At 49.8% G+C, this 25,929-nt stretch overlaps 1 protein-coding gene across 3 annotated transcripts in view; it reads left to right on the top strand.

Moving 5' to 3' along the window:
- Positions 1-25,929, top strand: part of frmd4a (FERM domain containing 4A) — a 734,343-nt gene that overhangs the window by 166,072 nt on the left and 542,342 nt on the right. Inside the window, exon 1 of one of the 3 annotated variants that reach the window (XM_038811948.1) lies at positions 21,917-22,282. The exons of the other annotated variants lie outside the window; for them this stretch is intronic. Coding sequence (XP_038667876.1) covers positions 22,250-22,282 — 33 coding nt within the window. The 5' untranslated portion in view covers positions 21,917-22,249. Of the gene's footprint in view, positions 1-21,916; positions 22,283-25,929 lie in introns of those variants that run through there. 3 annotated transcript variants of the gene reach the window in all.

Raw genomic sequence — 25,929 nt, 5'->3', positions numbered from 1 at the left:
GAAGATCAGACACAATTCTGTTGACTGACGGAGCAAGCTCGAGGGGGCGAATGGCCGATCCTGCTCCTGTTCTTATGTTCTCAGCAGGCAGAACTTTATTTAGCGGGGTTTGGATGGATGGAATCGTTCAGAAGGAAGAGGCTGTTACCCTCCCTGTTCTTGAGGGATAATAATGATCTCCAGGGCAGAGCAGAAGCAGTTTGGTTGCACTTTGATCAGGCTGGTAGTCCAAAACTGATCATTGGGGCCTGCTTCCTGTTCCAGGACAGAGGACTCTGGGAACAAGTTAAAAGGGCCTCAAATTGGGTTGTGTTTGTGTTCTGGATAATATCCAGCTTGGAGCTTCAGGATACTGAGAAATTATCTGGCAAAATATTGAGAACTTAAGAACAGAAGGAGGCCATTCAACTCCTTAAGCCTATCCCAGCATTCAACAAAACATAATCGGTGATCTAACTCCAAATACACCCTTTTTGCCACCTTTGGTTAATTAAAATATATCAATCTCAGATTTAAAATTAATATTTAAACTTGTCCCAATTGTTGCCGTGGAAGCGAATTCCAAACTTGTACCTCCCCTTATGTGCACAAGTCTTTCCTAATTTTCCTCCTGAAAGATCCGAGAAGATATTTGACATTCAGCCTTCCCGACTCAACATTGGGTTCACAATTCCAGATCAGAACCTTCGCCCCAATACTGTTTTCCTTTCCAGGTGGCAGCTGCCGGTGATGATTGCAGCAAAGATGGAGTCAGCCAGAACTCGCTGATCACATTGGCTGTCGGTTAAATAACGTCGCGGCAATGACTTTCTCATTCCTATTTTCAAACCCCTCTCTGACCTCCCCTCCTTCTATCTGTGACCCCTGCCAGCCCTTCACCCTTCTGAGATGGCCTGCTCCCCTTCAGCCTGGCTTCTTGTGAGCCACCAATTTGAATCATTCCAAGCTTTGTGCCTCCAGCTGCCTGAGGCTCTGAGCTTTGGAATTCCCGCTCTAAACTCTCCCCCTCGCTTTCCTCCTCGAAATTTCTCCTTAATGCCTCTTTGAGCAGGCTTTGGGTCACCTGCCTGTACGTGTCTGGGTGTCACCTCTTGTTTTATAACCCCGCCCCCACCCCCCACCATGAAGCCCCTTGGGGCATTTTATCACATTAAAGACGGCCTATAAATGTAAGTTCCTGTTATTGTCATGTGTGGGCTGCAGCTTAACAAAAGTTTGTAAAGTGTCTTCTGCCATCTGCTAAATGGATGCAAAGCTCCACATTGTTCAGGCATCTGTAGCTTAATTGGGATAAAAGCAGATACAAGTGGCCTGGATCCTGAATGGATGTTGATTGCTTCCGCTGTGATTTCACCGCTGTCCCAGAGTTTGGGCATTAATTCTGATCTATTTTTATTTTCTTTGCGGTATAAGGCAGTAGTAGTAACAGATAGATATCCACATATGTCTCCAGACAGTATTTCTAAATAAAATATGTATGAGATAATGTATGTAATAAATATAAATATCGTAGATAAGTCAGAATTTTACCAGCCAGTTGAGGTGGTCTATGAGGTGGACTTGTTGCTGCAGGGACGATGGAAGGTGTCGGCAGAGGAGTCTGATGTTCTCTCACTGCCATGGGAGCAGTGGCTAGGCTACCTGCCTACCCGAGTCGGCCAACTTCTTTATTTTTTCATTGGATGTGGACATTTCTGGTAAGGGCCACCACTTGTTGCCCATCGCTAATCCACTTGAACTGGGTGGCTTGCTGGGCCGCATTCAGGGAGCATTTAAGAGTCAAGCACATTGCTGTGGGTCTGGGATCACACGTAGGCCGGAGCAGGTCAGGACGGCAGGTGGCTTCAGCATGGAGGCTCCTTCTCCTTGTCCCTGCAGCCACAGCAGGGGGCACCTCTATTAGTGGCAATGCCAGGGCTGCTGAGCATCGAGCCCTTTGGATTAGGCCGACAGCTCGGCGAGGCAGGCCACTGTCCCTAATTGGGCGGTGGTCCCGATGGCAGCCTCTCAATTAGCTGTCGGGGAGACCACCCTCCAGGATTAGCCGGGAGTCTCCAGGGATTGAAGGTCAATCTCCAGGACATTGCTGCGTGCGACCCCGGAGAAAAATCATTTTCTCTGAACAGTTCTCTTTACCAAATGTAAGACTTTGAAAATGGGTGGCGGCGGGGGGGGGGGGGGGGGGGGGGGGGAGGAGAAAGGGGGCGGGGTTCAGCGCGCTCCACCGGCAGCGGGATTCTCCTGTCCCGGCAGCCGGCCAATGGGGTTCCCCTTCGTGGGCACCCCCACGCCGTCGGGAAATCCGCGGGAGTGAATGCGCTGCCGGCGAATCCAGCCCAGAATCTTTGGCCGATAGTCATTCAGCTGGGGGACGGGCCGTTTCACCGCCCAATGGGTGTCGGAGGGCCGCACATCACAGGGACGGGTGTGTTGGCCAATTTATGGGTGGAGGGTGGGGGTGGCAGGTCATGTGATAAAACCTCCAAGACTACATTTAATCAAAGTTGGCAACTCTAACCTGCCGCTGGTAGAATCCCCCCCCCCCTGTGGTCGCGCTGGTCGCCCACAAGGACACACAACCCACATTTGTTCCCAGCACGGGGGCCCATGGCGTGCTGGCGAAATTCCAGCCAGTATTTCCGGAACAGGAACCAGAACTCGCTTTTTGTTATTTGGAGCAGACCTAAAGGGCCAACCATGTGCCAGGGTTGGAAATGATTGGATCAGAGAAATCAAGAAGCAGTGATGGCAAATCAGAGATGGGAGGAGGAAGGGGAAACTGAGGGAGACGAGGATTTAGTTTGTTGCTCTCTGAAAAGTTTAACAGACGTGCATTGTCTACCTCCTGACCTGCCTCTTCATGTAGTTTGGAATCAGTGAATATTCATCCAGGAACCACGCATGTAAGCTGATTAAACCTATCTCTATCAATAGCTGTTACACAGCAGCAGCCGTGGTTTTCTCTAGCTTTGGAATAACTATACACGGTGCTGAAATGTGGTGGAATATTAATCAGAACTCCAAGTCTGCTCACAGACCTTCAGAGTTCCATGTCTAATGCCAGTTTGGTTAAAATTACTCTGTTCATGTCCCAGATCATTTGTTTAGTGGAACTTTGCCACAGGATGGAGTAACACCAGAAATAGAGACCCTCTCCCGATATGATAGCAACGATGTGCAGCTTTCTGGTGTAACAAATCACGTAACACCCCAGTGGGACCTCCACATCAAGGAGGCTGAGTTCAGGGCCCACCCTTTTCCCCCAGTAGTGTGTCAGCTCTGGGCTCAGTTGATTAGAGTCTTTCCTCTGAGTGACAAGCTTGCGGGTTGAAATCCAATTCCCGAACTTCAGCGCAAAAATCAAAGCTGACCCTCCAGTGCAGTGCGGGAGTGGTGCAGCACTGCGGGAGGGGTGCAGCAATGCGGGAGGGATGCAGCACTGCGGGAGGGGTGCAGCGCTGGGGGAGGGGTGCAGCACTGCGGGAGGGGTGCAGCACTGCGGGAGGGATGCAGCACTGCGGGAGGGGTGCAGCGCTGGGGGAGGGGTGCAGCACTGCGGGAGGGTTGCAGCACTGCGGGAGGGGTGCAGCACTGCGGGAGGGGTGCAGCAATGCGGGAGGGTTGCAGCAATGCGGGAGGGTTGCAGCACTGCGGGAGGGGTGCAGCAATGCGGGAGGGGTGCAGCACTGCGGGAGGGGTGCAGCAATGCGGGAGGGTTGCAGCACTGCGGGAGGGTTGCAGCACTGCGGGAGGGTTGCAGCACTGCGGGAGGGGTGCAGCACTGCGGGAGGGGTGCAGCACTGAGGGAGGGGTGCAGCACTGAGGGAGGGGTGCAGCACTGCGGGAGGGGTGCAGCACTGCGGGAGGGGTGCAGCACTGAGGGAGGGGTGCAGCACTGCGGGAGGGGTGCAGCACTGCGGGAGGGGTGCAGCACTGAGGGAGGGTTGCAGCACTGCGGGAGGGGTGCAGCACTGCGGGAGGGTTGCAGCACTGCGGGAGGGGTGCAGCACTGCGGGAGGGGTGCAGCACTGCGGGAGTGGTGCAGCACTGCGGGAGGGGTGCAGCACTGCGGAGGGGGCCGCACTGCGGAGGGGTGCAGCACTGCGGGAGGGGTGCAGCACTGAGGGAGGGGTGCAGCACTGCGGGAGGGATGCAGCACTGCGGGAGGGGTGCAGCACTGCGGGAGGGATGCAGCACTGCGGGAGGGTTGCAGCACTGCGGGAGGGGTGCAGCACTGCGGGAGGGTTGCAGCACTGCGGGAGGGGTGCAGCACTGCGGGAGGGTTGCAGCACTGCGGGAGGGGTGCAGCACTGCGGGAGGGTTGCAGCACTGCGGGAGGGTTGCAGCACTGCGGGAGGGTTGCAGCACTGCGGGAGGGTGCAGCACTGCGGGAGGGTGCAGCACTGCGGGAGGGGTGCAGCACTGCGGGAGGGGTGCAGCACTGCGGGAGGGGTGCAGCACTGAGGGAGGGGTGCAGCACTGCGGGAGGGATGCAGCACTGCGGGAGGGGTGCAGCACTGCGGGAGGGATGCAGCACTGCGGGAGGGTTGCAGCACTGCGGGAGGGGTGCAGCACTGCGGGAGGGTTGCAGCACTGCGGGAGGGGTGCAGCACTGCGGGAGGGTTGCAGCACTGCGGGAGGGGTGCAGCACTGCGGGAGGGTTGCAGCACTGCGGGAGGGTTGCAGCACTGCGGGAGGAGTGCAGCACTGTTGCCGGTGCCATCTTTCAGATGAGCTGTTAAACCAAGGCCCCACCTGCCCTCCGTTAGCACTATTTGAAGAAGGGGAGGGGTGTTATCTCTGGGCCATTAATTATCAATCGACAATCACAAAAAACAGGTTATTATCCCGTTGCTGTTGTCAAATTGGCTGCCTCGTGACCTGCATTACCATAGTAACGACACTTGAAAAGTACTTGATTGGCTGTAAAGCACTTTGAAACATCTAGTGGTCGGGAACTGAGCTATAGAATAAGCCAAATCCTTATTCAGACACAAAAGAGGAATCGAGCTGCGCTTGAGGAAGTTCACCATCCTCAGGAACAAGAAGTCATCGAATGAACAACCACCGCTCAACCAAATTATCCCAATGTTTTGTCAGATGAAAGGTGATTGTGGCAGAATTGCAATCCGACAGAGGTTTGTCATGTACTCTGGAACTTGAAGTGAAGCGAGTCAAAACCACTTGTCTGGAATGGGGAGTCGCGGTACAGACTCCCTTCACTCTTGGCTATTAGTGCGTTTAAGTCAGTCAGTCTCAACAAGCTCCCTGATGTGATTCACTTTGACACATAACACTGAGTAGTGTGGCAGATCGATAAAGTAATTAACTGAATTGTACTGGGGATGGGAGAGGTGGTGGATCATTTTGAAGACCTGGCTAGTGAGGAGAATGTGAAATTCGAAAGTGCCAATTCCTGACTGAACAATTTTACCTGCTCCTTTTTAATATTAGCAACAAAAAAAACCTCAGTTCAATATTTTGCAATGTATTTACCCGATTAAGATACCTTTAACGTCACTGCACAAAGATTTTATTTCTCGACATCAACAAAAAATGTTGATGCTTCCCTACCACCAATATGTGTGACTTCCAAATCACCATGAAGGTCTGAATCATTGCTATTTAATTCTGTAAGTCTACCAGACTTGCAAATACTTCATTAGTCAATGTGATCTGATCAGTAACGAAGGCAGCTGAGCTGTTTAGACAGGCTGTGCTGTAGTTTCAAATTCTTATGCCAGGAACAAGAAACTATATTTGGCGTGTAAAATTAAATTGTCAGGCCATTTAGAAGGAAGAAAATCAGTTTGTCGATACGGTGTGCCATTCTAAGTGTTAGAAGTTCGACCCTGTAGTCCTTGATGTTAAGTAGAATCAAGCTGTTCTTCAACGCTTACCAGAGGTTTCAGACATCCACATGAGGAAATGGATTTAAAGCTCAAACCCATATTTCATTGTGAATGAGTGAGAAATACGAACATACGAATTAGGATCAGGAGGAGGCCACTCGGTCCCACGAGCTTGCTCTGCCATTCAATAAGATCATGAAAGATCTGATTGTAACCTCAACTCCACGGGCACGATCTACCAGTCGTGTCGCAGCGCAACGTGACCAGTATCTGCAGGTCTACACTGTCCAACCTTTCCTTAATAAGGCAACCCACCCAATCCAGGTGACGGTCCAGAAACCTTCGCTGAACTGCTCCCAACGCATTGCCTCAAATAATAATAATCATTGTTAGTGTCACAAGTAGCTGACATTAACACTGCAATGAAGTTACTGTGTAAATCCCCTCGTCGCCACATTCCGGCGCCTGTTCGGGTACACAGAGGGAGAATTCAGAATGTCCAATTCACCTAACAGCACGTCTTTCGGGACTTGTGGGAGGAAACCGGAGCACCCGGAGGAAACCCACGCAGACACGGGGAGGATGTGCAGACTCCGCACAGACAGTGACCCAAGCCGGAATCGAACCTGGGACCCTGGAGCGGTGAAACAACAGTGCTAAACACTGTGCTCCCGTGCCGCCCCGTAAGGAGACCCATACTGTCCACAATACTCCAGATGTGGTCTTACCAATGTTCTGTGTCAATGAAGCATAACCTCCCTACTTTTGAGTGGAGTCGGGCACTTTAGGAACTTTCAAGCGGTTATTGGATAGGCACATGGAGCACACCAGAATGACAGGGAGTGGGATAGCTTGATCTTAGTTTCGCACAAAACGCGGCACAACATCGAGGGCCGAAGGGCCTGTTCTGTGCTGTACTGTTCCATGTTCTATGTAATCAATTCCAATTGCAACAAATGATAACATTTTATCAGCTTTCCTAATTACTTGCTGCATCTGTACACAACCCTTTTGTGATCCATGCCCTTCTTGACCACTAAACATTGGGATTCACTCCCTTTGTCCCGTACCTCTTTATCTCTTCGCTCCTTTAAGATGCTTCTTAAAACGTAGTTCACTGCTTCAATACCTCCTTATTTGGCTCGATGTCGAATTTTGTCTGATCACACTGCAGTGAAGCATCTGGGGCCATTCTACTGCTTTACTGGGGCTATATAAATGCAAGTTGTGCTGAGGGGATGCTGAATATTCAAGTGCTGAACTGCAGCCCGTGATCTATCTCCCGACCTCGTCACTAGTGTAGCCATTACTGTGAGGGAAATGGTAGGAAACTGGGAACAGTCGAGACTTCCTCTTGCAGTGAGTCAACACGGGTGAAATGGGCCAAATGGCCTCCTTGTGTGCTGTAGCTATTCTGTGAGTCTGGGATCTTCCGAAGAGCTTTCTTTTATTCAGGGCAAACAGAAGAAAACCAACATTGTTGAAGGCGGGTTCAACCCAATTAACAACCCAACATTAACAAAACATGAAAGGCAATTGAGTCGCACAGCAGTTAAAAATAGCCCAGATGAAAGAGTTGCCGAGCCTTTATCCTTGCTGCCATCTCTGACGGTTCTGTTTTTCCCTGACAGAGCTCCCGCAGTGTTCTTGGATGCCTCCTTGATGATAACTGCTGGCCTGTGTATCATTACCACTTGTTCAGCTCACTCACTTTACCTTCCATCCCAGAATAGTCGCCTCGATCAAACGTGTGGGATTGTGTCCTTGCAGAATTCTTCAGCCAGTGTTTTCTCTGACATGGTGTTGCCTGTGATAAAGCTCCCGCCCCCCCCGCCCCAAGGTGAGGTGGCAGCAAAATCTGATCAGCTGCTGTGTCCTGCTCTCATTGAACAGACCAAACATGTTGTTCTCTCTCTTCCCTCATTTTTCATCAGATTAAAGACTTACATTTATATAGCGCCTTCAGGATGTGCCAAAGTATCTGTGATCAATTAAATACTTTTGTAGCATAGTCACTGTTGCAGTGTAGCCAACTTATGCACATCGAGCTGCCATAAGCAGCAATGTGATAACGACCAAATCATTTTTTTTTTGTGATTTTGGATAAATATTGGCCGGGAGAGAAGGGGCAATCTCCTCCCTCTGCTCTTTTTCAAAATAGCGCGACAGGGATTTACTTCCACTAGGCAGAACAGACAGGGCCTTAACTCAGCTGAAACACAGCACCTCCAACAGTGTAGCACTCCCTCAGTACCGCACTGAGTCACATCCGTCTGGTCACTTCATGCTCAAGGCTCTGCCGCGGGATTTGAACCCACAACCTTCTGTCTCAGCGCTACACGCTGATGCATGACTGGCTGCCACCTGCTTCCTCAGAGCGATTGGTTGCTATTGTCAACAAGCTGACTCTCTAATGGAAGCTGGTGGACACCATGATGATCTGCAATGGAAGACAATGTCCTCCTTTCTGAGCGCTATCTCCACATTATTCTTCCGTTGAAGAGATTGGGTGAATAATCATCAGTGAAATTAGATCCTTTTGTCTTCTCCCTGGGCAGCTTCTGAACTAGTGAATAAAAAACCCCTTTCATATCCTCCCACTCTCGTCTTAACAAGCTGAGAAAAAAATCTTTTCCAATTTGGGTTAGGGAGTGTTTGATAATCAGCGTTGTCTCCTCGCTCACCGCCAGCTCAATCTCCACCATGCCCTTAAGAAAAGAATTACTAAAAAAAAATACAAATTCATTAAAAGAAGGAAGCTGATTTTATTTGGCTGCCACATGTGACTGTGGATATTTAGAGGTGGTGGGCACTCTTTGATGTCACGGAGTAGCAGATACTGTGGCCAATTTAAAAATGCACATCAGCTATTGTGCATGGGGGAGCCTGCAGTTAATATCTATTATTCAGCGCAGTTTTGAAGGAAGATTTGTATTTGACTGGATGGCGTGAGAGGGAAGGGTGGATTTTATAGAATTCAGAAAGCAGCAATTTGCATTTCAGTTCCAGCCCATCGTAAAAGGACAGCGACTTTGTTAAAGGTGTAACTCCGAAAGAGATTGATGATTCCAAAGGTTTTTATTCGGGCCCAGGCTGTGCGCTTTGTTCTGCTGGTGCCATGGCAACAGCTTGATGCTCGCATTGTTTAGTCCATCTATTCCCGACGGCATGAATGTTTGATTCTGGATGCGAGCGACGCCAGCTGATCTCCCCATCCTAATTAGCTGTATCTCCTCTAGAAGTCATTGCAGGTACTCGGAGAGGATTAATTCCAGACATTACAAGATAGACCTGATTACTGATTACTATTCCTCTGGGATACTGGCCGAGGGTGGCAGTTTTTCTTTGCTTCAATTACACTATCGCTGTTGAATATCAATGTGTGTGAGTGTGTGTGTGTGTTTCTCCATCCCTTGGTTACTGCTGAATCTGAATCTTTAGAAATGCTATAAATACGTCCTGCACCTGAGATACGAAAGAGAAAAATAGTTTCACTGTGAGTCCATCCGCACTGAGGAACTGGGTTTATTTTTACACTTTGCAATGATATTCACACACAGAATGACTGGTGGTTGCTTAGGGCAGCACGGTAACACAGTGGTTAGCACTGTTGCTTCACAGCGCCAGGGTCCCAGGTTCGATTCCCGGCTTGGGTCACTGTCTGTGTGGAATCTGCGCGTTCTCCCCGTGTCTGCGTGGGTTTCCTCCGGGTGCTCCAGTTTCCTCCCACAAGTCCTGAAAGACGTGCTATTAGATGAATTGGACATTCTGAATTCTCCCTCAGTGTACCCGAACAGGCGCCGGAATGAAATGGAAATGAAAAATTAAAATTGTTTATTGTCACGAGTAGGCTTCAATGAAGTTACTGTGAAAAGCCCCTAGTCGCCACATTCCGGTGCCTGTCCGGGGATGCTGTTACAGGAATTGAACCGTGCTGCTGGCCTGCCTTGGTCTGCTTTCAAAGCCAGCGATTTAGCCCAGTGAGCGAAATCAGCCCTAAATCAGCTAAATCAGGAATGTGCCGACTAGGGGATTTTCACAGTAACCTCATTGCGGTGTTAATGTAAGCCTGCTTGTGACACTAATAAAGATTATTATTATTGTTGTTACTGCCTTTTCAAGAAGTGAAGTAGGGTCCGTACAGTGGAGTTCAGTAGATCTGTATGTCCATTCAATAATGATCAAATGATGCATAGAAGTGTCCAAGGAAAATAATGTAATGCTAATTGAACACAAAAGAACAACCTGCATTTATATATCACCTTATGCACCCAGAACATCCAAAGTGCTTTACAGCCAAGGAAGTATATTCGCTATTGTAACTGTAAAATGTGGCAGCCAGTTTTCACACGGGAAGCTCCCACAAACAACAGTGATAACGGGATAAATATCAGACCCCACCTTTGACACCCAGCTGAGAGAGCAGACAAGATCTCAATTTAACCTTCTCATCAATAGATAGCATCTCTGACAGTGCAGCACTCCACTTAAGTGCCAGGCTATAGAGCACGAGCTTGAACCCACAGCCTTCTGATCCAGAAATGTAAAGGTCGCTGACTGAGTGCCAGTTGATATGGTAAAGATAATAAGATTCCCGACAGAAACTCACCAAAGTTCCTGCGACAGCATCTCCTCAATCTGCACTCTTCATCATTAGCAGGACCAGGGCAGCAGGCACATAGATATCATAGAATTTACAGTGCAGAACGAGGCCATTCGGCCCATCGAGTCTGCACCGGCTCTTGGAAAGAGCACCCTACCCAAGGTCAACACCTCCACCCTATCCCCATAACCCAGTAACCCCACCCAACACTAAGGGCAATTTTGGACACTTAAGGGCAATTTAGCGTGGCCAATCCACCTAACCCGCACATCTTTGGACTGTGGGAGGAAACCGGAGCACCCGGAGGAAACCCACGCACACACGGGGAGAACGTGCAGACTTCACACATGGCCCGTACGTTCTGTCCAATCACTCACCATCCTGACTTGGAAGAATATCGCCGTTCCTTCACTGTCGCTGGGTCAAGACCCTGGAACTCCTTCCCTAACAGCACTGTAGGTGCACCTACATCACAGGGACTGCAGCGATTCAAGAAGGCAGCCCACCACCATCACCCTCTCAAGGGGCAATTAGGGATGGACAACAAATACTGGGCCAGCCAGCGAAGCCCACAGCACATGAAAGAATTTTTAAAATGTTTGAAAGATTATCGATATCGTAACTGACAAATTGTGATGGTTCCTTTGATTCCTATTGTGTAGGAGCAAGATTGTCATGAGTACTAGGAGGATTCATCATTGTTATTCCGCCTTTTTAATTCCAGCCCCCCCCCCCCCCTTTCCTGAGATGCTGACTCTAACCGGGATACAATGAGGGAGACAGGGGTACAGTGGTAATGTCACAGTAATTCGGAGGGCCACGCTGATGCTCTGTATGGGCATTGGTTCATATCCACCACAAACCATAAGTAGGCCATTCAGCCCATCGAGTCTGCTCTGCCATGGCTGATCTGATTATCCGTAACTCCACTTTCCCACCTGATCCCCATAACCGGGCAGCACGGTAACACAGTGATTAGCACTGTTGCTTCACAGCGCCAGGGTCCCAGGTTTGATTCCCGGCTTGGGTCACTGTCTGTGCGGAGTCTGCACGTTCTCTCCCTATCTGCGCGGGTTTCCTCCGGGTGCTCCGGTTTCCTCCCACAAATCCTGAAAGACGTGCTGTTAGGGAAATTGGGCATTCTGAATTTTCCCTCAGTGTACCCGAACAGGCGCCGGAATGTGGCGACTAGCGGCTTTTCACAGTAACTTTGTTGCAGTGTTAATGTAAGTCTACTTGTGACAATAAAGATTATTATTATTAACCCTTGACTCTCTCGCTGATTAAAAATCTGTCATTCTCAGCCTTGAACACACTTAACGACCCAACCTCTCCACCAAAGAATTCCACAGATTCACTCCCCTCTGAGAGCAGAAATTCCTCCTCATCTCTGTCTGAAATGGGTGACCCCCTCACTCTGAGATTGTACCCTCTGGCCCTAGACTCTCCCACCAGAGGAAATATCCTCTCAGAATCTACCTTGTTAATCCCCCTGAGAATTCTATAATATCTCAATAAAGTCGCCTCTCATTCTTCTAAACTCCAATGAGCACAAGCCCAACCTACTCAACCTCTCCTCATAAGAAAATCCCTCCATACCCGGGATCAACCGAGTGAACCTTCTCTGGTCTGCCTCCAATGCCGGTATATCTTTCCTTGGATACGGGGACCAAAACTGTTCAGTATTCCAGGTGTGGTCTAACCGGTGCCACGTATAGTTTTGGCAGGACTTTGCTATTTTTATACTCCATTCCCTTTGAAATAAAAGCCAACATTCCATTTGCCTTCCCAATTACCTGCTGAACTTGCATGCTAGCTTTAGAACATAGAACAGTACAGCACAGAACACTTTGTGTGATTTATGCACGAGGATCCCCAGATCCCTCTGAGCGGCAGCTTTCTGCAGTCTTGCTCCATTTAAATAATACTCAGCTCCTTTATTCTTCCTACCAAAGTGCAGAACTTCACATTTTCCCACATTATATTCCACCTGCCAAGTTTTTGCCCACTCCCCTAACCTGTCTATATCCCTCTGCAGACTCTGTGTCATCCTCACCACCTGCCCACCTATTTCTGTGTCATCTGCAAACTTCGCAATAGTGCATTCACTTCCCTCGTCCAAGACAATCATATATATTGTGAATAATTGTGGCCCCAGCACGGATCCCTGTAGTACTCCATTAGTTATAGGTTACCATCCTCAAAATGCCCATCTTATCCCAACTCTCTCTCTTCTATCAGTTAGCCAATCTTCTGACTATGCTAATAAAGTATCCCCCAACACCATGGGCTCTTCTCTTATTAACTAGCCTTTTGTGTGGTACCTTATCAAATGTTTTTTTGGAAATCCAAATATACTACATCTACTGGTTCCCCTTCATCTATCCTGCTCATTACCACCTCAAAGAATTCTAATACATTTTGTCAGGCCTGATTTCCCCTTCATGAACCCATGCTGACTCTGCTTGATTATATTATGCATTTCTAAATGCTCTGCGCTTACATACATACATAGATATATTAGAGGAGGCCTTTTGGCCCTTCGAGCCTGCTCCACCAATCATCACCATCATGGCTGATCATCTAACTCAATAGGCTAACCCTGCTTTCTCCCCATAGCCTTTGATCCCATTCTCTCCAAGTGCTGTATCTAGCAGCCTTTTATATTGAACTCCTAACATTTTCCCAATGACCGATGTTAAGCTAACTGGCCTATAGTTACCTGTTTTTTTGTCTTCCTCCTTTTTTGAACGAAAGTTAATTGGCAGTTTTCCAATCCTCTGGGACTTTTCCAGAATTTAAGGATTCTTGGAAAATGTCCTTAGTCTCATTCTCTCAGGGGCCTTTCTTCATTTTGGCCTCACTTCGTTTTTGTATATTTAAAGAAGTTCTTGCTGTCTCTTTTTATATTATTTGCTCGTAATCATGGTTTATTTTCTCCCTCTTTATTGTTTTTGGCCATCCTTTGTTGGATTTTTAAATCTTTTCCAATTCTCTGGATTACCCCTAATCTTTGTAACATTATGGGCGGGATCTCCGGCGCCGGTTGTCAGGCGGGGGCAGGGATCAAGCTGCGCCCGTTGAGGGCCATTGGCAGCCCCACCCCCCCCAGGCAATTCTCCGGGCCCCAATGGGCCGAGTGGCCACCCATTTTCGGCCAGTCCCACCGGCGTGAAATGGACATGGTCCATCTGGTTGGGACCTGGTTTGATGGGCGGCTGGCGGAGTCCTCGGGGGGGAGGGGGCGGGGGAGGGGGCCCCACGATGGCCTGGCCCGCGATCAGGGTCCACCGATCTGCGGGCGGGCCTGTGCCGTGGGGGCACTCTTTTCCTCCACGCCGGCCTCTGTACGGTTCCACCATGGCCGGCGCGGAGAAGAAACCCCCTGTGCATGCGCGGGAGCACGCCTGCAGTTCTGCGCATGCGCCATCTCACGCTGGCCCTTTAGCGCTGGTTGCCGTGGCGCCAACCCCTCTCGCACCGGCTTAGCTCCCGGAAGTGCGGAGAATTCCGCAACTTCCGGTAACCCAACGCCGGAGTGATTCACGCCGCTCCTGGAGCCGTCGTCAGGTCATCGCGCCAAGTGCGGGAGTGGTAGAGCCGACCATCTGCTTTGAATGCTGTGTATTTGCAGTCGTCCAGGCGGATGGGGAGCTGGTGGTAGGCGGATTTGAGGTCCACCGTGGAAAAGACGTTGTATTGTGCAATCTGATTGACCAAATCAGATATGCGGGGGAGAGGGTACGCGTCGAGCTGGGTATACCTGTTGATGGTCTGACTGTAATCGATGACCATCCCGTGCTTCACCCCGGTCTTTACAACTACTATTTGAGCTCTCCAGGGCTGTTGCTAACCTCTATAATACCTTCCTTCAGTAACCGCTGGACGTCCGACCTAATGAAGGTCCAGTCCTGGGCACTGTACCGTCTGCTCCTGGTGGCAACGGGTTTACAATCAGGGGTGAGGTTCGCAGAAAGGGAAGGTGGGTCGACCTTGAGGGTTGCGAGACTGCAGACAGTGAGAGGGGGTGGGGGGTATATGGCTGCCGAATTTAAAGGTTAAGCTCTGGAGGTTACATTGGAAGTCCAATCCCAGGAGTGTGGCAGCGCAGAGGTGAGGGAGGACACAGAGTCGGAAATTCTTAAACTCTCTTCCCTGGACTGTGAGGTTAGCTATGCAGTACCCCTTGATCTCTACAGAGTGAGACCCGGAGGCCAGGAAGATTCTCTGGTTAACTGGGTGTATAGGGAGGGAGCAGCACCTTACCGTGTTGGGGTGTATAAAGCTCTCTGTGCTCCCGGAGTCGATCAGGCAGGATGTCTTGTGTCCATTGATGAGTACAGTCGTCGTAGCGGTCGAAAGGTTCAGGGCCGAGACTGGTCCAGAGTCACCGAGGCGAATCGTGTCAGAAGCTGGTGGGATTCCTCGGGCGGTGTGCGGTCATCCGAATCGGGGTCTTGAGACTCTAGCCAAGATGGCGGCGCCCATGAATTGCACGTGGTCTCTGGGGACCAAGATGGCGGCGCCCGGGATGCGCATGTGGCCTGCGATGAGAGCAATGGCGCCGACTCTGGTTCGCCCCCGGAGACAGCGGGGACCGCCCGGGCCTGGCATACCGCCACAAAATGCCCCCCTTTTCCACAGCCCTTGCAAGAAGCGGAGCGGGCTGGGTAGCGTTGCCGGGGGTAGCTTGACTTTCCCGCAAAAATAACATCGGGGCCCCCCGGGGTTGCCTGGCAGCCGCGAGGCACACGTTTGTGGGGGTTGGGGGATGCGTCGGAATCGGCTGTGGGTGGGGTCCACGCTGCCCATGGGGCTGCCGCGCGGTCGGGGACGTACGCTCGGGCGTTGCGGGAGGCTACGTCTAAGGAGCTTGCGAGGGTCTGTGCCTCCTTGGGACTCAGCGTCTCTTTTTCCAGCAGCCGCTGCCGGATCTGAGAGGACAGCATACCTGCAACGAAGGCGTCCCGGATTAAGAATTCGGTGTGGTCGTTGGCTGAAACTTGCGGACAGTCACAGTTCCTGCCTAGTACCAGCAGTGCGGGGTAGAATTCCGTCTCGCGATTCCCCCGGAATTTGTCTGGTGGCTAGAACATGTCGGGCGTAAACCTGATTTACTGGGCGGATGTAGTGTCCTTTCAACAGGGTCATCGCGGCCGCGAAACCGTCCGCGACTTCGATAAGCGTGTAGATTTCTGGGCTCACCCTCGAGTGGAGAACTTGCAGTTTCTGGTTCTCCGTGGGTGTAGTTGTGGCCGTCCTGATGTATCCGTTGAAACACGCCAGCCAGTGTTTAAAGGTCGCCGCTGAGTTTGCCGCGTGGGGGCTAAGTTGCAGACACTCCGGCTTGATGCGGAGCTCCATTCTTCAAATCTATTCAATAAATTGATGCACGATCAATAACTCCCGAAGCAAGGTCGTAGGACAATTGAAGGCTTTATTGAACTAGATGTTTCCCCTAGCAGCGCAGGTATAGAATGCAGCAGCTAGGGAAACACAGACTCTTATACTCCGCCTTACTGGGCGGAACCAGCAGGCAGGCTTCACCAATGATCTTACAGCATCAGGTACCTCCAACCTAGGTACCGTAATACCCCTAATACCGACTACCACACATGCTCTGGGTATCATTCCCTAAATAGCTGCATTAGAATGCAGCTAATAAATGGGGGCCGGAAATTTTAGGGTGGTCCAATCCGATTGGCTGGCAGCTGTCCAGCCCCTCCAGGCACAGCACTACAGTGGCCGGAAGAGGCACTTCAGCAACGTGCCTGGAACGAAGTAAAGGAAAAGGTCCCGGGGAGGGGAGGGTGGGGGTTGTGTGCAATATCACACCTCCGCACCGCCCCCCCCCCCCCCCCCCCCCCCCCCCCACCCCCCACCCCAGTCCCAGCCACTCTTTACCCAATCTCAACTGGCCGGTGATTCAGTAGGGGGGGGGAGGGGGGGAGTATAATACTCCGGCCCTGTCGTATAAAAAAATATTGCTGATTGTTGTAGAAACCCAACTTGCTCACTCAAGGCCCTTTAGGGAAGGAAATCTGCCGTCCTTACCTCAGGAAGACCAGGGAAGCAACGGGGTAAATATCCTGATACTCCCTCCCTATCAGCACAGCAGGTGTACCTGCACCGCACAGAGTGCAACGGTTCACGAAAGCAGCTCACCACCACCCCCGCCGTCTCAAGGGCAATTAGGGATGGGCCGAGCGATGCCAACATTCTGTGAAAGTAATTTTTAAAAAACAAATGAACCCCGAGCTGTGTCCGTTGCTCTCGCTGAATAACCCATCGCACAGAACTCCCTGGCCTAACAAAGATAAACTCACCTCATTACTGACAAGTTCAAAACCACGAGCCTTCAAGTGAGCCTCATTGTAAAAACATAGCGCTGCTTTTAGTGTCAATCAAAAAATGTCACCTTACATTTCTTTCCTTGTCTATTCTACTCCAGAATGGCAGAAGGCATTGAATTTATGCTGTTCTTATCATTACTGTGTAGGAGTAAAGAATCTACAGTATGTTGTAGTGGGTTATTGCCATACTAATATGCCTCTGTGTGCGCGCTGGAGGATGGAGTGGAGTTTGCTTTTCCTGATTTGAATTGTTAGATTGTCCAATGTGTGGCACTTGGCAGATAAGGAAGTAATAAAGAACTGAATTCAAAATGAAACAGTCGCACCACAATGCGATATTTGTTTGCTGTGAATATATTTTTTTACAGACACGAGCGACATGTCCCCCCCCCCGCCCCCCCCATGGGTATCTTGTAGGAGACAAAGAATTGCTTTAAAAAAGCACACGTGCTGTGGAGGAGTGAGCTCTGTAGCTATTGACACAGAGAGGCTACAATGCAGAGAGATCACAGTTTGGAACCACCTGTGACATTGTCGCTGGCGGGGGGGGGGGGGGGGGGGCGTTAATATGCCGTGAAGCCAAAAATCATTTTCCCGACAGCGGGGAGAACTTTATCAGTGGTATTATTGGGACTTTAAAGGACAGGTTGAAGACGCGGGGTCGATCTTTCCGAGGAACACACTCCCCCTCCTGCCTGGTCATTAAAAGCCCCCATCATCATGTGGTAGTATGACTAGGGATATTACGGTACCTGGAAGTGTGTGAGCTGCCATTGGTGCAGAGGACTCACTGCCCATTGGCCCAGGTATGTCATGTGCCTCTCAGCCGATTGGCTGAGAGGTAGGTAGCTCCGCCTACGAGGCGGGGTATAAGAACCCGTGTTCCCCGGCAGTCAGCCATTCTTCTGTACATCTGCTGCCGGGTCCACTTCTTGTGTATTAAAGCCTTTCGTTCGGACTTTATCTACGTTTCGTGTCCATTGATTGTGCATCACACTGGAACTAAGATCGCCTCCAAATTAGATTCCCTGCCTGTCAGAAATTAGAACCATGACTTTTGCGACTGCACAGAAGTGGGGCATCACCTGGTCAGGTAGACTTGCTCCATGTTTCACGGTGAGTTGCGGCTGTGCTGTCCTGTTTGGGGAATGTCTGTAAATGTCACTCGAGAGCGGCTGGTGTCAGTGCAAGTTCCGTTGGAGGTGACCCAGGAGGGGAGGACGGGTTAGTGAGGGAGGGCGGAGCAGAGTCAGGGCAGAGGTGGAAGGGAAAGTGCACGCTCTCCTTTAAATATGGCACCCTGACCTTCGACCCTGTGAGGTAATGATGAGGGCGGTGACTTCCTGCCCACTCCATCTGCGAGAATCAGCGAGGTGCTGGCGGGTGTGTACGTAACGAGGTGAACAGCAGAAGGTTGCACGTGGTCAGTTGTCCTGTCCCACAGCGGAAATCGTTCTCACTTCGGAACTCGCTACCAAAAGTAGACATCACAATGGAACATTCCGGCCCATGGGGACGATTTACGAGCGGACACGGCCAGCTAGATCCCAGGAGTGGGCTCTCCCGGAATTCCCAACGGTTGTTGCATCTGGCGAGATCAAAACAGATTTCACGGTTAAGTTGAATTTGAAAAACCACTTTGTCGTGCTGAAGCGCATTGAACCGTCATCCGGCATCTATCAGCTTCACCGGGGAGCCCCAGCCCAGTGCCGATTCGGCATCCGCCATTCGGCATCTATCAGCTTCACCGAGGAGCCCCCAGCCCAGTGCCGATTCGGCATCCGCCACCCGGCATCTATCAGCTTCACCGAGGACCCCCAGCCCAGTGCCGATTCGGCATCCGGCATCCGGCATCTATCAGCTTCACCGGGGAGCCCCCAGCCCAGTGCCGATTCGGTATCCGGCATCCGGCATCTATCAGCTTCACCGAGGAGCCCCCAGCCCAGTGCCGATTCGGCATCCGCCACCCGGCATCTATCAGCTTCACCGGGGAGCCCCCAGCCCAGTGCCGATTCGGTATCCGGCATCCGGCATCTATCAGCTTCACCGGGGAGCCCCCAGCCCAGTGCCGATTCGGCATCCGGCATCCGGCATCTATCAGCTTCACCGGGGAGCCCCCAGCCCAGTGCCGATTCGGCATCCGGCATCTATCAGCTTCACCGGGGAGACCCCAGCCCAGTGCCGATTTGTACTGCTCCCCACAAATGGGTACAGAGTCCATCAGATGGTGGGGTTATTCCCGATACTACAAACACCAGGAATGGCCACGCTAATCCTGCCCTGATTGGGCTCTGATTTCTTTGGGTTAGCTCGCGCCCGATGTTTCCGATAGAACTTCAATCTGCACCGCTGATACTGGCTGGAAATCTGCTTTCATTTCAACAAGAATTTCAGCTCCAAAGCTCAGGTGGAAGTTACCGATGAAAGGAGTTTAAATATGTACAGTATTAGATTTGTAAAGATTTAAATATGCATAGTCTTAAATATGTTCAATCTTACATATGCACAGTCTTAGACATGTACAATCTTAGACATGCAGCCGTGGCTATGTACAGTCTTAGGGGGAAGTTAGCTGTGAAAAGGGCTTTAAGTACAGTCTTTGCATTGTTTCTATTGCAAAGAACTTTACAGATAAAATTTACAGCATAACACTTAAAGCTGCTTATCCCATTGACACTTTCTTCCCCCCATCAACCCACAACACCACCCCCACACATCTCCACCCCTACACAACACCACCCACACACAACCCACCCACCCCCCCCCCCACCCCCCGTGCACATCACCACCTCCACTGTCCCGATGCATCTTAACACATTGAGATTTCATCAGCCTAGTTTGTTTGCTCATGGGCTTCGCTGGCAAGATCAGAATTTATTGCCTGATAAATATTGTGGAGTTAAATTAATCAGCACATCAGGCAGCTGGTAACCCCACAACCCGCTCTCAGGTAGCTGGTAACCTCACATTCCCTCCCAGGTAGCTGGTAAACCCACAACCCGCTCCCAGGTAGCTGGTAACCCCACATTCCCTCCCAGGTAGCTGGTAACCCCACATTCCCTCCCAGGTCATATCAACAAAATGTATAATCCAGTGATTCAAGCTCGCTCAGGGCTTCCTTTTGTTTTACTTTTAAAACACATGAATAAACCGGATTTCCACCTGGGGACTGTGCTCCATGTATGCCAGTGAATCTCTGGGGACAACCCTGGCCTGAGGCATAAACTGCTCTGTAAACAAGGCCAACCATCTGCTGCCTCCAGAGATGAGAGACACCACCTCACAGATGGTTGATCTCAGTGCCAACAAATACATGTGGATGACCAAAAGCTTGAAGACCAAAAGGAGGTGTATTTATAAGGGGCATCATAAAGAGAATATAGAGACAAATAGGTTTGGAAAGAGAATACCCAGGTTTACGGCTTTGATAACTGATGGCACAACCATCAGGGGGGGGGGACACAGCACAGTGGTTAGCACTGTTGCTTCACAACTCCAGGGTCCCAGGTTCGATTCCCCGCTGGGTCACTGTCTGTGAGGAGTCTGCACGTTCTCCCCGTGTCTGCGTGGGTTTCCTCCGGGTGATCCGGTTTCCTCCCACAAGTCCCGAAAGACGTGCTGTTAGGTGAATTGGACATTCTGAATTCTCCCTCAGTGTACCCAAACAGGTGCGTGGTGACTAGGGGCTTTTCACAGCAACTTCATTGCAGTGTTAATAATAGCCTACTTGTGACAATAATACAGATTATTTAATTATTATTAATCAACTGCATTGGCAATCGCCCCTCTGGCGGGTTTGGGCAGTATTGTGTGCTGACCTGTGGAATCTTTCATGCCACGTGATGGGTTGGCTGGGAATGCCAATTTAATAAATTCCCGTACCAGCCTCCCCGGACAGGCGCCAGAATGTGGCGACTAGGGGCTTTTCACAGTAACTTCATTGAAGCCTACTCGTGACAATAAGCGATTTTCATTTTCATTTTAATAAATGCAGTTGAGTGTCTCCAGGATGTGGAGATGCCGGCGTTGGACTGGGGTGGGCACAGTAAGAAGTCTGACAACACCAGGTTAAAGTCCAACAGGTTTGTTTCAAATCACTAGCTTTCGGAGCACGGCTCCTTCCTCAGGTGTCTCCAGGTGAGGGGAGCACTCACTGGGCAGGTGTACAGAAACACATTGTGATGTCTTACTGTGAAAACATCCAAAGCTGGCTAAAGATTGGTTCCCTCCAGCAGCTGACTGGGGCAATGCTAACTTGGCACCAAAGAGTGGTTGTGGCAAAGGTTGGAAACTAAGGAATGTTTTTAAAAGATGGACAGTGACAGCCCAAGTGGCTTTTGCGAAGATTGGCTGAAGGCGCGATGTAAGTTCCAATCATGGGATAACATTCACTCGAAACAAGGTGTAAGTGAAAGAAAGAATAAAGGGTTGACCTTGCTGGCGTGAAGCAAATACTGGAATAACAAGGAAATCTGCAAGATCCAAGTCCCCAATCAGCGTCACACAGAGAGAGTACCTGGTCTTGACCACACTGCTGTTTGTGGGATCATGCTGTGCAGAGGTTGGGTGCTGATTTCCTGCATTGGAACAGTGACCCTATTTCAAAAGCCCCTCATTGGCTGCAAAACAAGAACTGCCAGCGATGGTGAAAGTTGCTAGGTAAATGCAACTCTTTTTGTCCTTATAACCGATTGCTTGGAGCAAGTTATTTCCTTCTGTGGGTGCCTGTCTAAGAATCACTCCTGTGGAGATTAGTGGGTGCTTTCTGGCTCCTTCCAAGGGCCAGTGTAGACACGATGGGCAGAATGACCTCCTTCTGCACTGTTGATTCATTGTACTGATGGTGCTGCACAGACGGAAGTTTCACTGACTTTACAGCTCTCCGAATGTGGCCGCGTTGTAAAGGGGGCAATTTTAGCCTCAATGTGGGAGGCAGGTGGAGGAACACAGTTTTCAGCCAGTGACCCGTGTAACACAAAGAAAACAAACTTGTGCACATTGTGCTTTGTAATACATCTGAGAGGCTCAACAGCACGTGTGTGGACTCGGAGCGCTGGAACACCGTGAGTGACGTGGGGTTGGGATAAAACTGCTGGAGCTTGTGAAAATCCTTTCATCGTCAATGAGATAGTGCAAAGTAAGCACCTCCCAGCCATCCTTTCGTGACCTAATCACAGCCGCTTGGGTGATAGCAGTTTTGCTTGTGTTGAATGCACCGTCTAAAGACGGGGAGTCATTTGTCAGTGAACAAGCTCCAGGCATATCATACAGAAAGGAAGAGAGGGAGACTCCAGCAGGAGCTGTGTGCTGCTGATTCAAGTTGGGCAGGTTGATATGGAGAAGGTCACACTGCGGTTAGACTGGCTTTTTTTAACGTGGGATGCTTGAAGGCTGAAGGAAGACAGTCAGGGAGCGGGGAATGTTATGAGGCTAACACAAAGATGGAAGGTCTCCTGTCTCCAATGCGCACAAAGGTAGGTAAATTTGCAAAAGGGAGGTCTGCAGCCTCTCGCCTAACCTTGGAAGGAGAGGTGCAGGCATGTCAGCAGCGGCAAAACTGCTCCAGCTTTTGTCTTCCCAGGAATTGCTCCCTCTCTCTCTCTCGCTCTCTCTCTTTCTCTCTGTGTCTCGCTCTCCCTTGTCTGTTGCAGTGTTATTTTTTTAGCAGAATGTTATTGTGGAAAGCGTGTGCTGAAAGAATATTTGTGAGTCTGTGAATAGAAGTGGGAGGTTTTCTAAATGAGGACTCCGGCTCAATAGACAGCCATGTTTACACTTGCCTTTCCCCCCCCCGTTCACTTCGTATTGAGCCTTGCAGACATGTCTGTTACTGATCAAATGGGAAACTGGTAGCGGTGCATTCCCACTCCTTCCTTCACAGACTGAACTATGGGGAGGGGAAGGAATGTTAAAGGAATTCACAGCCAGTGCTGACAGAGAATACCCTGGTTTTGATCCTTTCAGCGAGAGAGAGGGGGGGGGGGGGGGGGGGGAGAGAGAGGGGGTGAGACTTGATTTTAATGGGACTGTTTTCATGTGAAGATTCTCTGAGAGGAAATGAATTGAAACTGGAGGCTGAGGCAAAGAGGAAAGGACCTTCCTGCGAACACATTTCCATCAAGCTGTAGACAGTTAACACATCCCGACAAGTAACTGCTGAGTGTCCAGAAAATTGTTTCTGAAGGTTTAATTTCTCTTACACGGCTGAGGTGCTTGTAGGGTAAGTTATTTTTTACAGTGGTGGTTTTATCCATTCTCAATCCTTTGGGAACGAGCTGTTGCAGACTCCTGTGCAAAACACTGAAAACTCATTGATTTCGGAATGGTGTTTAGAATAAAAATTGTTACTTGGCAAAGATACACACGCACACACACATGCACTGAACACCCACCCGTGCATGCACACACACACAAAACACCCACCCACACACGCACAAAACACGCACACACATGCAAAAACATCCATGCAAACACACACAAAACACCCACGCGAACACACATTCACAAAGCACACACACAAAACACCCACGCACACACACAAAACATCATGCACATGCACAAAGCACACAGAACACACATGAAACACACATGCGCAGAACACCCACCGCACATGTACAAAACACCGATGCGCGCACACATGGGCAAAAGACCCATGCACACGTGCATGCATGCACATGCATAAGACACCCCCACACGCACAAAACACACACGTGTACACACACACATGCACGAAACACCCAAAATCACACACACAAAACACCCACACGTACATCCACATGCACAAAACAGTCACGCGCGCGCACACACAACACCCATGCGCACGAACACACATCACCAACCCCCACACACACACAAACACCCATGTGCACACACACTCACAAAACACACGTGCACACACACATGCACAAAACACCCACATGCACACACAAAAAATCCACGTGCACACCCACACGCACAAAACACCCATGCATACATGCACAAAACACTCACGCGCATACACACACAAAACACACATGCGCGTGCACACACGCATATGCGCAAAACACCCATGCACACACACAAAACACTCACATGCACACAAACGCACATGTACAAAACAACCACGCACGCACACACAAACATGCACACACACAAAATACAACACGCACACGCAAAACCCACAAACCCACACACTCAGCCACAATGCACACACACATAGACACACACAAGCACACACAGACAAAACACCGACACACGTTCAAACGCTCAGGCATATACACACAGGCACACACACCACACACTGGCTCACCATGATGGTCCTAGGAAACACTTCATTGAGTTCCATCAGCCAGAATGTGCAGCCATGCTGAACCAGTTGTAATTCCTGTGTTGGCGTTTCAGTATCTTGATAATATGCAAATGAGGTGAAGACACATTCTGTTTGTGTGAAAAAAAATGAAGGATTTTGACAGCAGATCTCCGAATGATTAATGTACAGTGCAGGGCACCTGATGGCTTTCTTTAGTGAGGGTTATTACTGAACAGATACTGTTCCATCGCAGTATGTTTAAACAGTGAATTGTGGCAGTTATAGTAACCGCTCTAAACATCAGGCTGTGCAAGTAAGGGGAGACTATGGGAATAATGCTTGTCCACCTGTCAGAAACACTCCTGTTAATGCGCACGCTGGAGTTGCAATTAAAAAGCCATGATCTCTTCTCAGAATGAGTAAGAAACTGCACGCCTGTGTGATTAGCAGAACCTCTGTACTTGGTGAGATTCTCACAGTGTCATCTCCACAAAATAGTACAGACGAGACCAGGCTAGCCTTAATCAAGCGGTAAAATCTCGATTAAAATATCAGCAAATCGTGAAAGTAAGCCCTCGGCTGTGTGTTTAAGCTAGTAATAAAGTTAAAATTAACCCTTTGTTGGTCAGTGGCAGCTGTTTCTCAACGTTATCTTCTGCTGAGCATTTACCTGAAAGAGGAATGAATTGTGTGCTGTATTTTTCCTGTATTTGATTACAGTTCAGACTAAGTAGCTCAAACAGGGTTGTTTGTACTGATTTATTTTGAAGTCCGTTGAGGAGGGGTTGGAAATTGCCTTTATTTTAACTGTAGCAATATACAGTGATTTGGCTAAGAGAGCACCGTTACAATTTCCCCACACCCACCCCACTGCAGAGTATGCGGCCGCAAATTGTGGTTATGTCACAGCTGATATCAGTCCATTGCCTCTTCGTCTGAAGGTGATTGTTTTGCGAAGAAACCATCGGTTTATTTATTGTTTATTGCTGACCCAGCAGCTATCACATCAGAAACATTTGTTTAAAAAAAAAATCATACTGTAGTCACTAGCTCTAATCTGTGGGAACACAAGGTGGGAGCATGCCATTCAGCCCCCTCCAGCCTGTTCTGCCACGGTTACATCATGGCTGAGCACGGTTGTACAGTGGGTGGCACTGTTGCTTCGCAGCGCCAGGGTCCCAGGTTCGATTCCCCGCTGGGTCACTATCTGTGCGGAGCCTGCACGTTCTCCCCGTGTCTGCGTGGGTTTCCTCCGGGTGCTCCGGTTTCCTCCCACAAGTCCTGAAAGACGTGCTTGTTAGGTGAATTGGACATTCTGAATTCTCCCTCCGTGTACCCGAACAGGCGCCGGAATGTGGCGACTAGGGGCTTTTCACAGTAACGTCACTGCAGTGTTAATGTAAGCCTACTTGATACACGAATAAAGATTATTATTACTATCTGTACCTCAATCCCATTAACCCATCATTGTTCCCATACCCCAGAAAGAACAGAACAGTGAACAAGGAGAAATAACAATACTGGTCCAAACTGTTTTTCTTTCTAGAAATATCCATACCAACAAAAATCCACCCCCTCACCTCAACAGAAATCCCCCCCCCCCAAAAAGAGTCTGATTGTCATTTTGAGGTTGCGCTCCCTTCTTCTAGTCTTCCCTTTGCCTGAGGAAATAGTTTTTACATAGCCAACAAATTCCTTTAATGTTCTTACACCCGTTAATCATAATAACACCCAACTAAGCATTAATATTGCTTTATAATATTGTGCGATGCCATGAAATGATTCGTTAACGGTTTGGAATCTGGAGAGATTTGCTGCCAAACAGCTGGGCCA

Source organism: Scyliorhinus canicula, chromosome 11, assembly GCF_902713615.1.
Source record: "Scyliorhinus canicula chromosome 11, sScyCan1.1, whole genome shotgun sequence".
NCBI classification, from domain to species: domain Eukaryota; kingdom Metazoa; phylum Chordata; class Chondrichthyes; order Carcharhiniformes; family Scyliorhinidae; genus Scyliorhinus; species Scyliorhinus canicula.
The sequence above is the reverse complement of the archived record's forward strand: the minus strand, read 5'-3'. Positions and strand labels throughout refer to the sequence as shown.